The 12,852-nt window shown below is 42.6% G+C and overlaps 1 protein-coding gene across 3 annotated transcripts in view; it reads right to left on the reverse strand.

Annotated features, from left to right (window-relative positions):
- The window catches only part of adamts10 (ADAM metallopeptidase with thrombospondin type 1 motif, 10), a 42,356-nt gene that overhangs the window by 15,417 nt on the left and 14,087 nt on the right, over window positions 1-12,852 (reverse strand). For 2 of the 3 annotated variants that reach the window (XM_068590067.1, XM_068590066.1), the window contains exons 5-14: window positions 10,891-10,974; window positions 8,235-8,380; window positions 7,152-7,195; window positions 6,924-7,029; window positions 4,616-4,762; window positions 4,220-4,361; window positions 3,333-3,440; window positions 3,101-3,246; window positions 1,911-1,974; window positions 1,642-1,744 (exon numbers count right to left, since the gene is read on the reverse strand). In XM_068590067.1, coding sequence (XP_068446168.1) covers window positions 1,642-1,744; window positions 1,911-1,974; window positions 3,101-3,246; window positions 3,333-3,440; window positions 4,220-4,361; window positions 4,616-4,762; window positions 6,924-7,029; window positions 7,152-7,195; window positions 8,235-8,380; window positions 10,891-10,974 — 1,090 coding nt within the window. Of the gene's footprint in view, window positions 1-1,641; window positions 1,745-1,910; window positions 1,975-3,100; window positions 3,247-3,332; window positions 3,441-4,219; window positions 4,362-4,615; window positions 4,763-6,923; window positions 7,030-7,151; window positions 7,196-8,234; window positions 8,381-10,890; window positions 10,975-12,482; window positions 12,686-12,852 lie in introns of all 3 variants that reach the window. The other variant, XM_068590068.1, reaches the window with a different exon arrangement.

The following is a 12,852-nucleotide window of genomic DNA, read 5'->3' on the forward strand; positions in this document are numbered from 1 at the left end:
CTGTTGACATCAGTCTGGGCCGTGTTTGTTTGTGCTGGCCGCGCTGAAGCTGAAGCAGGTACAGTGTGTACTGGGAAAGAGGGAAAGAGAGGGAGAGAGAGAGAGAGAGAGAGAGAGAGAGAGAGAAGAGAGTGTGTACTGGCATAGCCTGCGGACAATAAAGTGGTCGGACCACGGAAAACTACAATTCCCATGGTGCATAGCTTTGGCAGGCCAATCACAGCCTGGATCAGTGTGTGTGTGTGTGTGTGTGTGTGTGTGTGTGTGTGTGTGTGTGTGTGTGTGTGTGTCATAGCTTGCAGGGTGTGTTGTATGGAGTGTGAGGGTTGAATGTGAAGACCGTTAAGAGGCCTGAGGAAAACAATGTGCGGCAGATTGTTCGTCGTTAAAAAAAAAGAAAGAAGAAGCTGCTTAAACGGCAGACTTTATTAATGAACTGTCTTCGGAAGCCTGAGCTGAGCGAGAGAGCGAAAGAGAGAGATTGCATCACGGTGAGGTGGGTGAGGTGAAAGACGGCAGAGACGACAAAGGAAAAGAGCAAGAAGAAGAAGAAGAAGAAGAAGAAGAAGAAGAAGAAAAATAAACCGCCTTCCCCCCGAGTTCCACGGTGAAAGCGAAAGGAAGAAAGAAGTCGAGAGGAGCGAGAGGGCTGCAGAGGACAGCGAAGGGGCCGGGTGGTGTGATCTGGCCTTAACGCAGGGCAGAGTCTATGGCAGCGTTCCTATTTTAACAGCTGCAAGGGATTTCCATTGTAAAATCAGCTGACTTGATGAAAGGAGCACTTGTTGCCTGAAGTTGGAATTGGCTGGCCGGCCATCTCTGTAAGCCATTATGTTATTGGAGGGCTAGATTAAAGGCAGTTATGTCGTTGAAACTATTTATCTTTCACGTCCAGCGTGGTGCTCATCAGGAGCGAGGAATTCTCGCAAGGCATTGTGGGAATGCATGGCTCTCTGCGGCGAGCATCTGCAGGCCAGACAGGATGGAGTCTGCAGCTCTGATTCTCACACACACACGCACACACACACACACACACACACACACACAAGCCTTCCTCTCCTAACTTCTGTTTGTCTCTTGTCATCAACTCTTGGCTCAAATCTTTCTGTTGATCTTCATCTGTTCACCTTTAATACTCTCATCTTTACTTCTAAATCAACTTCTCGCTTTGTCTTTCGCTTCAGGAAAATTCTGATATGTTAAATTTCATATTTCATGAACTTGCTGTGAGCTTCATCCGCTTGTGAACTGGTCGTACTGGTGATATTATCTTTAATTTAGCCATTTAAGGTCGGAGCAGGTGTTCCTGCGGTTTTAAGATGCTGACTTTCATTAGTTGCTCTCACTCCTTGATTTATTTTATACTATCAAAAAGAGGCAGAAATGCCAGAAAAAAGCCTAAGAAGTTTTTACAACGATGTCAAAAAGTGAATTACACAACATGCTAAATCCCCCCATGGACAGTGATTTATCATAACTGTGTTATTAGTTATGTATTTAAATGTAACCGCACACCAACTTCTGAATGAAAAATCCCCGATGTCAGGTAGCATTGGGGTTTAGCTTTTTCACACACACTCTCACACACACACACACACACACACACACACACACACACACACAGATCGGTTACTCACTCACCCCCTCTGTATGGCTTCCAGGTGTAAAACTTTCCCCGGAAAGACACGCTGTCGAAATCAGAGCATTGAATCACCCGGAAATCCCGAGAGCCTGCAGGGCACTCCTGCAACACACGAAGTTATCCACACACACACACACGCACACACACACACATGAATATGTGAAAACATGCAAGCAGAGAGTCATGCAATGACCAAACACACAAATTTAATAAAGTCAAATCATTTAAATGTGACTGCATGTCGACGATGAAGGGCAGCAATACTCACATCAATATTGCAGGACCTGAAGCGCTTTCTCTCCCCCAGACAATACTTTCCACCAATAGTTGGCCTGCAACCAAACACAGAGAGAATCGGGCCAGTCAGTCACATCTGACAACAATTTAAAAAGATCTAACCTCCCTCCCATCGCCACACAACACTGGCTCCCGATCTCTGCTTTGTCTGTCTTCATGTGTGTTTCCAATCTCACTGTCTGTCTCTTTTATTGATTTATCAGAGGCCATAACAACAACACCTCCACATAAGAAAAAGCAAATCAAGCCAGAGTCTAAATGGCTGCTCCTGCTAAACTTTTCAACAAATTTAAACCGATCGGAGCCAAGCGAAATGCGCAAAAAGATGCTCGGAGATGACACAAAAGAACAGCGTTGGCCTCAAATTTGGGTCAATTCATTCTCAGTTTAATAAATTCAAGATGAGGGATCTGGTGACTGTGATTCAAAAGCGAGTCTGCAAGTTGTTTGGTGATGATTCAGACAAACACAATAGAAACAGTGGCACTGCTGCCTGGAAATAAATCTCAGCCCTTGAAGTGGCATGTTCTTACAGTTTATATATTGTTCCTTATTGTTTGGGAACGACCTGAGATCATCGTTTTTCTTCATGTAACGGAGAACATAATTCTATTTTTTTGTAATATGTGTGTTTTAATTTGTCTTTCATCACAGTGCCCTAATGATGCAATACGTCAATAATGTTTACATAACAGAAACAGAAGATTTTGTTCCCATTGGGACCTTTTTAAGCAGACGTCACACTCTTTCTGCGTAGAAAAAATATTCTTAATTTCAAAGGACGCTAATATGAAGCTTCAACAACTCCCTCTTCCTCTCCTTGTGGTGCCATAAAGGACGTGTCCTCTCTAAACCACGGTGGAAAGATATTTGCATATACAGCTGAACTTTAATTTCATTTATCAGCAGAATGTGGAGAGTAGATATTGTCCCTCATCTCTCGAATGAAACCACAAAAAAATATGCATTTACTACAGAAAATGCATTGGAATATCGAAAGCTGAAATTAATTGCAAAAAACTGAATTACAGACAGGGAAAGCTGGAAGTAACAGCAGTAGTTACAGCGGTAGCTGCAATAGTAGTTGTAGTAATAGTTAAAATGCTGAATCAGCATTTCAACAGTAAGCTAGTGATGCCTTTAAGACTCAGGTAACCATACCTGGGGCTGTCACAGTGTCTGATGGACGAGGACACGCCCCCTCCACAGGTCCTGCTGCACTCCTCCCAGGGTGACCACAGGCCCCACCCCCCGTCCACGCCCTCCGGTCGCGTCCCGTACAGCACACACATCCTTTTGTAGCACCACTGCAGCACAAACACGCAGATTTTTAATACAGTGACTATGTTATGATTTAACTGCCATAAAAAAAAAGGTTGATTGTAGTATTTACCCCTTTCTCTATGGTGTTGGTCTGACAGATTGTTCCCTCTGCAGCGGGGATGCTGCTGGTGATGCAACGGTTGCTCTTGCTCATGCACCAAAGTTCACTGCAGACTTCCTGTGTGTGTGTGTGTGTGTGGATGGAGAATATATCAGGTCATAGTGAATACACAAGAGCAGGCACACTCTTGTTCACCTTCCTTTCTGCCACAGCGATGCCTATAATACACAGAATTCTGTTTTATTATGTTCATATGCTCTGACCACATGGTATCTATGTAATGAGTCTATAAAGCTGTATGCTGTTCCAGATGTGCATTGGCTCTGAACCCGGCCCTGTAAAAGTTGACCACGCAATAAAGCGGATGCTATTCAGCCAACGTTGTCAAGGAGGCTGACCTAAAGGAGACGGCCACAGAGTGAGCGGTGAGGTAAATAACTTCATTTGAGATGGAGTCCGCTGACAGAGAAGGATTAAGTCCATGAATAAGAAGCTAGCTGTTTAAACTAAAATACAAAAGTGAGAACTGTGACTGCTGGGGTCGAGACGTAAAACTGAGGTCAGTCTTTTCCCAGAAGACAACTTGCAAAAAGAAAAAACTGTGCATCTTGGTATCCCCACATGTATGAGGTCGTTGAGAGTAATATTTCTCTGTGGATGGCAATGCCACTCTGGTGTTTGGTTGGTTGGCCTCCACTTTGGTCCAGACTGAAATATCTCTATGAGCTAATGATATATTGATTTGCCTATAAAAACCTGCCTTAAAAGTTGTCCTTTTGAGCGCGTTAGCTTGACGAGGTTAGCATTTTTGTGTGCCGCAGCCGCCAACGTGTGAAAAAAGTAAGCTTAAAAGATGAACGAGTAGGAAAGCAGGAACACAAAGACAGATCACTCACCGCATATTTACATTGTCGAGATCTGACGCCGTACTGGAAGCGGCACTGCTCGTCTGCGTCGTAGGCCTGACCCGGCGCTGTGGTGGGGTACACAAACTCCTGCTTGGGGGGGATGTTGTTCAGGCAGGAGCCCATACCTGAGCTAAAGCACCGCAACCGAAGAGAAGGAAGGAGTGAGATTAAAATACACAATAACTGGCGGTGGTTCATATTTAAAGTACACACTTTACTATCATTACATTAAAGTGGATTTAGCCTGCTGTCAAGACCCAGCTGTTATTTGACTGTTCATCAACCATATTACTCTGACATCCAAGTGATTTTTTTTTCCTTTCTTAAACCTCCAATTACCAAATAATTTGTGGTGTTTTGCGGGTATCAGATAGGATGACTCACTCCAGGAAGCTGGTGATGTAATCCCTGCTACAAGCGGACCAGATGAATGGGTTCGTCTTCATGGTGATGTGGTCGGCCATCAGCTTGGCGGTCTCCTGGCTGCGGGGCCCGCAGGCGTTCCCCATCCCGTCATGGTTCATCCCAAACCTAAAGCCCACGAGGATACAGTGAGGACACGTCGAGGGCCGCATTGACCGGTAATAGTTGCGGCAGCGGGGACAACGACGAGCCCAGTAGAAAAAGAGATCGCTGCGGATAATTGGTCGAAAGTGCAGACGTGTTGCGGCAGTTTGATTGTTATGAGTCGGAGGCCATCAAACCACAGGAGAGATACCTGAATCATAAATATGATTGTTGACATTTAAGTGGCAGATTGCCGCAATGTGAACGGAAACAAATGTTCAAACTTCATCTCTCAAAAATCCTAATCATCATAATTATCATCAAAGGACAGTGATTGTCTCTCGATTAAGGAAATTATTTTGTCTCTAAAATATTGGAAAACAGCAAGGTAGCATATTCAAAATGCTTTTTAATTGCATTTAAACAACAATCTTAACCCCAAATAATTTTTAGTTTCTGTCATAGACAACAAGACTCAAACAGCTCATAATTGAGAACCAGTACATGTTTGAGATTTTTGATTGCAAAAGTACTGAAATAATGAATTGTTTATCAGAATAGTTGCAGATTAATATCATGAAGATTGCTCCAGGTATATATATATATATATATATATATATATATATATATATATATATATATATATATACACACACACCTGACGGGATAGAAAACTAGCAGAGCTCTGGCTCACCCGATCCAGACAGAGCCCATGTGACAAAAATATATGCATAAAAAATACGAATAGTTCAGAAGATTGTTAGTTATTCAAAATGCACCATGTTCAACGTGACAAAATGATATAAAAATGTATTAATAAATCCTGATAGTGTACCCAAGTATTAAGTTGCAGCGATCGTGGTCCATGTTCACTCACGAGCGGCAGTGATAACTCACAGTAGCCGTGTTTGAGACTGAAATATAAATGTTCCGAACGTTTGTCATCCCTCAGCTGAGTAATTTCTATCTTGATCCGTCTTGTCTTTTCATGTGGGTATCCTGCACCGCAAAGAGGCCTGCTTTTAATCTAATGCTGCACTGTGATGTCAAAACAATTTATATAACAATTAAAAACAAATGCTAATTGTGTTGAGGCAGAGGAAACAGATTGTATACATCAGCGCACCACTGTATCGCGTTGGCTCGTAAGTCTTTGTGGTCTGACTACTCAAAAACTAACTGTGTTAATCATTAGAGGAGGAAAGGACCCGGAATGATCCACCATCTGCCTTCATACTCCTCTGGGCTGTGATGTAATGCAACGGGACACTCAATTAACGCACACAGGCAGACTAAATGGAAAGTCATCTCGAGGCGACCTAGATATATTTTAAAAAAACAGAGGCATCTCCAGGTGCTTCACCAACACCACGTGTAACTAATTCCAGTGTGACTCAAAGAAAAATATACAGTTACTAACTCATTCTCTCTCTAGAGATCTGAAGGTGTAATCTGAGGAGGCGGAGGGATCATCGCCTCTGACCGCGACACAATAAAGGACACATGAGACACCTCAGGGATCCCTTCAGGGACATTTGGTGCTTCACCACCAGCGAGGAGGTGAATCCCGGAGGTTTGAAACTCATCCGTCCTCAATTGCGCTTTTTAATTTAGCCAGTTTTGGTACTCTAAAAGTCCGGCTGAGTGTGGACGCTCAGTGTAAATGTATGGAGGACAGGAAAGGACTTAAGTATGAATAAATAAATGCTTATTTGCATATAGCGACACAGAAATACAGACATAAATAAATTAAGAAATAGAAAAATGTAGAGATAGATTTATTTAATGATGTCCTGTTTAGATATAACTTATATTTATTTATTCCTGAATTTATTTATTTATACATTTATTTAATTATTTATTTACACATTTATTTATTATGGAAGCCCATTTCCCCCACACACGTCTGAATAAATACTTCTTTTCTTTTCTTTGGTCCTAATTTTTTTTTGGTGTGTGGCGGAAATGGGCTTCCATAATTTATACATTTATTTAAGCTTTTATTTATTTATTCCTGTATTTATTCATGCATTTATTTATACTTAAGTCATTTTTTGTCCTCCATATAAGACTCTGAAATAAGATTAAAAGATACACATGAGGCTAACTGGATGCGTTTTTGTTTAAAAAAAAGAAGAAGAGATTTTAGAAAATGTCAGGTTTATTGTGTGTGTGTTGTACTGACGTGTGTCCTATCTCGTGGGCGATAGTGAAAGCCGTTCCCAGGCCGATGTCCTCATTGATGCTGCAGCTCCTCTCCGGCTCACACATCCCTCCTACAGGAGCCAGACCTGTCTCACACACACACACACACACGCACACACACACACACAGGGTTACCTTCAGCAGTGAGTACAGTAAGTATACTGTATGTAAAGTACAAATATGTGTATGTGTATGTGTGTGTGTGTACCTAGGGTTTCACAGGGCTTGTTCTTCTGGATGCAGATGTCGTATCTGCAGATGGGAAATGGAAATCAGCCAGGCCGTTAAACTCATAATAATACGCTTGCACGCAAACAGAACTTAAACTTACATATGCAAACGCGTACAAACACGCTCCACACGGACGTGCGGTACGTTCACAGATGGTGACAGACGCACTCGCGCCGCCGCTACGGTCAGACATTGGACGGCCGTGATGGACAGAGAGATGTGGATTTGAAAGAACAATAGCAGGAAATCACGGACGCTCACTGCGGTGTCATCTGTCTGGACAGTTTCCATCTTCTGCTTGATAAATCCTGTCGTAAAACCCAAGTGTTCCCACAAAGCCGCCACCAGAACCACAAGACATCCATCATTCTGTGCTCTTACTTGAGCTTATTTCACATTCAGTTAGGAAGAAAACGAAGGTATTTGTTGCAGCTCTGCCCATCCCTCCCTGTTGTTTGCATTTGCACATTCCTCAGTCAATAGCAGCAGTGTTTTATCTTCTTAATATGCATCTACCTCTGTTGTTCCCTGTTTTCCACGAACAGTATCAGTAACAGCGTAGTTCGAAGAAAAGACGACAAAATTGAGATTCAAGCAGCTTTGCTTTTTTATTTCTACCCTCTTCCTTGTCTTCTCCATTTTCTCCGGGCTGTTTCTGATTCTTCAAATAATAACATTAATCCGTCATTGCTTCTCACTCCCTCCTCATATCTTCCTTTTTTCATTTTCCCTCCAGATGCTGAGCTGGGCAGAGCTGCCTCAGCTATCGTCACATCAGACAGGACAAGATACAGCCCAACTCTCTCGGACTTGGCTTAATGAAAACCGATGAGGATAGAGGCTGGGAATGTGAAAATTCGGCTTAGAGGAAACACCGTTTAACCGTTTCAAGGGGAAAAGTATTGTTATTTACAAGAAGTTGCAGTAGGAGGGGTTGTTTTGGGTCAATCAAAACAATGTCTTCATTACCTTTATCTACATATGAGGAAAGCTCCAGAACAGAGTTACAGTTTTTATGTCTTCCTCCTGTGACAAAGGTTTGCCTGTTTGTATTTCTGACCTGGTGATAAGCACAGCAGTGTCATGGTGAGCGATCCCGTTGTCTGGTATGGCGTTACCGTAGCTGCTCCGGTGCTGGATGTTCTTCTGCCACTTACAGAAGCTGTCTAAAGACTTCCCTGCATGGTGGTTGATCTCTAGTGTTGGCTGGAGGAGAGACGAGAGAGGAAACACACAGTCAGAAGCAAATTTGAAAGTACGTTTATTTCGATCTTAACACACAACACAAATGGATGTCACGACTCCAGCAACTTTATATTTTTGTAAACACACCTAATTCAATAACATACATGTACTCTAGTGTCATCAAGGGGAGATCACAACAATCAAATGTCGGCCAAACAACGATGATGACCAAGCCACAATCGTCCGGTGTTTCTGTCTGATTGCTTTTATAAGGTTAACATTTTGGAGATGCCATTCAGACAATCTTTTGGCATAAAATACACAATTTTTCCATTTTTGAACCGAACGACATAGTTTTTTTTGACTGAAACTCCTTCCTAACAGGCCAACACTTTGTTTAATTGTGATTTTTGTTGCAGATTCTGATTCTTTAGGTCCTAATCTTTCCAAAAAGGTGTCTTATTGACCGCTCCAGGAGGCCTTTTTGGGGAATCTGGCTCATATCATGCTGGATGTCCATAGTTACAACCAAAATATCTTTTAAAAAGTGATTATTTGCAGATATACATTCTGCTGAACAAATATAAACAATAAACACACATATTGGAATCAATTTTGGGTTCCTGCGACGACTCAAACACAGGAAAAAAAGGAGGTCGAGAGACAAAATTGGTTCCACAGTTTTCAACGGGTTAAAAAGCACAGAAACCTCCCTCTGTTCAATCGACAAAAAGCAAGCGTGCAGGCAGGGTTAGGCGGAAGGCACTTTCTAGTATTATGAGAGTGCAGAGAGGAGGAGAAGCAGAGGAGGGAGTTCTCTGCTGGCCACAGCTGGCGAGAACTCGTAACCCAGGAATGCATGTGGTGACATAACTAGTAATTGTCTCATCCCACAGTCCCTCATTTCTGGGCCCACTGCTGGCCTGATTTTATTTTCCAGGGGCAGCTTGCCGTTTTCAGACCTGGAAACCGGCAGCAGGGACTGCTCGCCGAGACTGCTCTCAAATCCTGTCCCGACCTCAACCTCAACGGTCCATAGAGAACGAATAACAACAATAATACTGCACACCGCTAATGATCCTAAAAATTTACTTCTCTGACTTTGTCAGACGACGAACACATCCGAGCTGTAAATTATGGGGCTAATTTTGAGGCGGTATGAATCATAAATGTTCCCTAATAAGACAGCGACGGAGGAAACCCCAAAGCCACACTGCAATACCGCTTTAATCCAGTTTGATTCATCTGTCAGATTGCTGGAAGCACAAACATCGCAAAAGGAGCCGGCCGCACCGTCTCGCCACATGCTGTTAATGGCGGGCTAATAGGGTCAGTTACTAGCTGGCCAGATGGCCCAGTCATCTCCGGCGCTGTGCTGGTAAGGTCGTGCACTTTTTATGAGCTGAGCCCCTGTCTTGTGGTCAGGTGTGGGTTCTAATTCTGCACTCACTCCAACCTTCACTCACTCCCTTTTAGCATGAGGCTACACAAATGCCGACTCCTCTGTGAGGCTGTGCACAGCAACGCTTTGAGCTAAACACCAACTTCAGCACGCTAACATGCTAACGTGCTTACTAATTACAATACTAGCATGCTGATGTTCGGTAGGCCTCTGGTTTCTTCACCCTACTGGAGGGTATTAGCGTGCTAATTAGCACTGAGCTAATGGGAACGTCATCCGTTTTTGCAGGTATTTAGCCGTAAATCAAAGTATTGGACACATTGAAGTTTTGGCCGGATGGTCATCCAACATGAAAAGTTACCAATAAGGTATTCATATATATATATATATATATATATATATATATATATATATATATATATATATATATATATATATATATATATATATAGACAAGAAGGGATATACTCAAGGATATACTCAAGGAATAGTCAGAGAATTCATTCAGGTCAATAGCATTCAATGACTCTCAGTACAAATTTCAATGCCAATCCATCCAAACTTTGCTGAGAAATGTAAGTCTGGACAAAAGTGGTGGAACAAGTGACTGACTGACAGAGTAATACCACAGCGTGGCAAGAAAATACGAGCCAAAAGGACACCGAGACGTTAAGGAATCTGGTAAATTTGAATCCTGATGGGTTTTTTTGCATCAGCGTCTGAATCAAACTTGAAGTTTTTCTACACACTGGATGTGCGCGGCGGCCAGAGAGGTCCCCGTTCACCAGAGCAACCAGCCGGACTGTCACAAAGCTGCTCTGTCGGAAAAGGTACAAAACCCTCTACACATTCTGACTTTTCCACCTTTTCCTCATTCATCTCTCCCTCTTCCTCGCTTCCTTGCGGCCCCTTGTCTCTTTCAATACAGTCACAATTTATAAGACCCACTTACACACCCATGGGTCCACTGGGATGGTGGAGGAAAAATACACTTAAGCCAATAATTTGATACAACAAGGAGCTCATAGATGCCGGTCAGGGAAGAGCTTTGTGCAGTCTGGCCAGAGAGGTAATGGGGACAAGCATAGAAACACAGACAGGGTGGTACAACTTATTACAGTCCATTTACCTGGTCTTCCATGAGCAGGATGAGACGCGTCACTACAATGTTGACTGCATTCCCCAGGCTAGAATCCTGGAACAGTTTGGCAACCTGACCTCCAGGGAAACAAGAAAAGACCAGTCTTAAAAACAGCTGATACAGCAGTTGAGCACATTACACTAGAGCTCAGACAACATTAGACATAAACACTGGAGTGAAGCGACATACATTAAGATGTGTAACGGCCCAGAAAAGTCCATGTGAATAAAGTCTTATGAATATAAATCTATAAACTACTTTTGACCTTTTGGAAACTGTGCGCGAAAATCCTCCCGCTCCAGTTTTAAGTCCCAGCATGCCCCATATAGACAATCTTTGGCATGAAAATACGTCATTTTTTCCATTTTTAAACCGAACGACACAGTTTTTTCGACTGAAAGTCCTTCGTAACAGACCAACACTTTGTTTTATTGTGATTTTTGTTGCAGATTCTGATTCTTTAGGTCCTAATCTTTCCAAAAAGGTGTCTTATTGACCGCTCAAGGAGGCATTTTTAGGGAATCTGGCTCATATCATGCTGGATGTTCATACTTACGATCAAAATATCTTTTAAAAGTGATTTTTTTTTTTGCAGATATACATTTTTTTCCCCAAGACTTTGCTGAACAAATACATACAATAAACACAAGTATTGGAAATAATTTGGGGTTCCTATGACGACTCAAAATGGGCTCCTACGGGTTTAAAAAAGGAGCTGATTCAGCATGTTTGAGCTCGGATTTCCTCGTCTTGTCTGTTGATAATGACAACTTTTGGTTCAAGCCTCCAATTGTGACCAACTTAATCTGTGTAGCTATGGCCAAAAGTTTGCTAAAAAGCAACCTCTTTTGTGTCCCTACCCAGATGAATTTTAAGCCAAAGACAAATTTAATAACTTTTCTACAAGACTGATTAGTATGAGAATCTGAAAATAGCTGTAAAGTAAGTGCACCACAGGTACCAATAGTTATTAAACAGCTAGAGCACCAACAGTCATAAAAACATTTTATTTCATTTTAGCCGCACCACTAAAGAGATGCTGCTGGTTTCTGTAACAGTCTGGATGTAACCTGCTCTGTTGCAATAGCCGGTAACCAACCCTTCATTAAATACATTCCTAACACATGTGTGTATCGGTTTAAAGTGATAAACTGTGTGTGAAAAGATCCCCAGTGACAAGAAACAGGGCAGATGATGACATACAGCATAAGCCCTGCTGACTAAAACATGGGGCTTCCGCTGGGAGAAACCCAAAAGGTTGCACACGCTGACTTTTCTTTCTGTCTCTACACTTTATTTATGCCATAACATGAACCTACGTCTTACTTCTACTTAATTTGAGTTTTTTAAGAATGGGAGAAGTGTATTTCTTACCATTCCTTGAACTTGTTTCTGTCGACGTTTCTAGAAACCAAACCCTGATTTGTTGGATTTCTGCTGTAAAGCTTCGGGAAACTACACTTTGGCATGAAGCTTTTCATGATTTGTCTTTTTTATTCCTCAAGAATAACCACAATGACACTGGAAAAAAGTGTTTTTCGAAGACATTGTGCACGTACATCTTTTGTTGTGAAACTTACAATATTCATGACGGCCAGAATGTACTGCTCGATGTCTCTGCGACCATGGTACCCCACCATCATCTTGTCGGCCACCACCAGCGTCTCCACGTAGCGTTCGCGGCTAACTGAGCGCTTTAGCGGCAGCTGGCCGCGGCCAACGTGATGCGGAGGCGTCTTCAGAGTTCTCTGCCACCATGACGCACCTTTCATCGGCTTCTCGTCTGAGGAAGATCACACTTGGCGCTCACGTTTCGATGGCACACAGTACGAAGAAACCCCAAATAATCTGTTTCACTCACTGTGGATTCGGCACAACTGGCCAAGACATTCATTATTATCCAGCAGAATTATGCCTGATTACACACTAAAGCTCATCATTACAAAGCTG

The sequence above is a fragment of the Clinocottus analis genome, unplaced genomic scaffold (genome assembly GCF_023055335.1).
Source record: "Clinocottus analis isolate CAN_PGR_092001 unplaced genomic scaffold, fCliAna1.0.p SCAF_23, whole genome shotgun sequence".
In the NCBI taxonomy this organism is placed as follows: Eukaryota; Metazoa; Chordata; class Actinopteri; order Perciformes; family Cottidae; genus Clinocottus; species Clinocottus analis.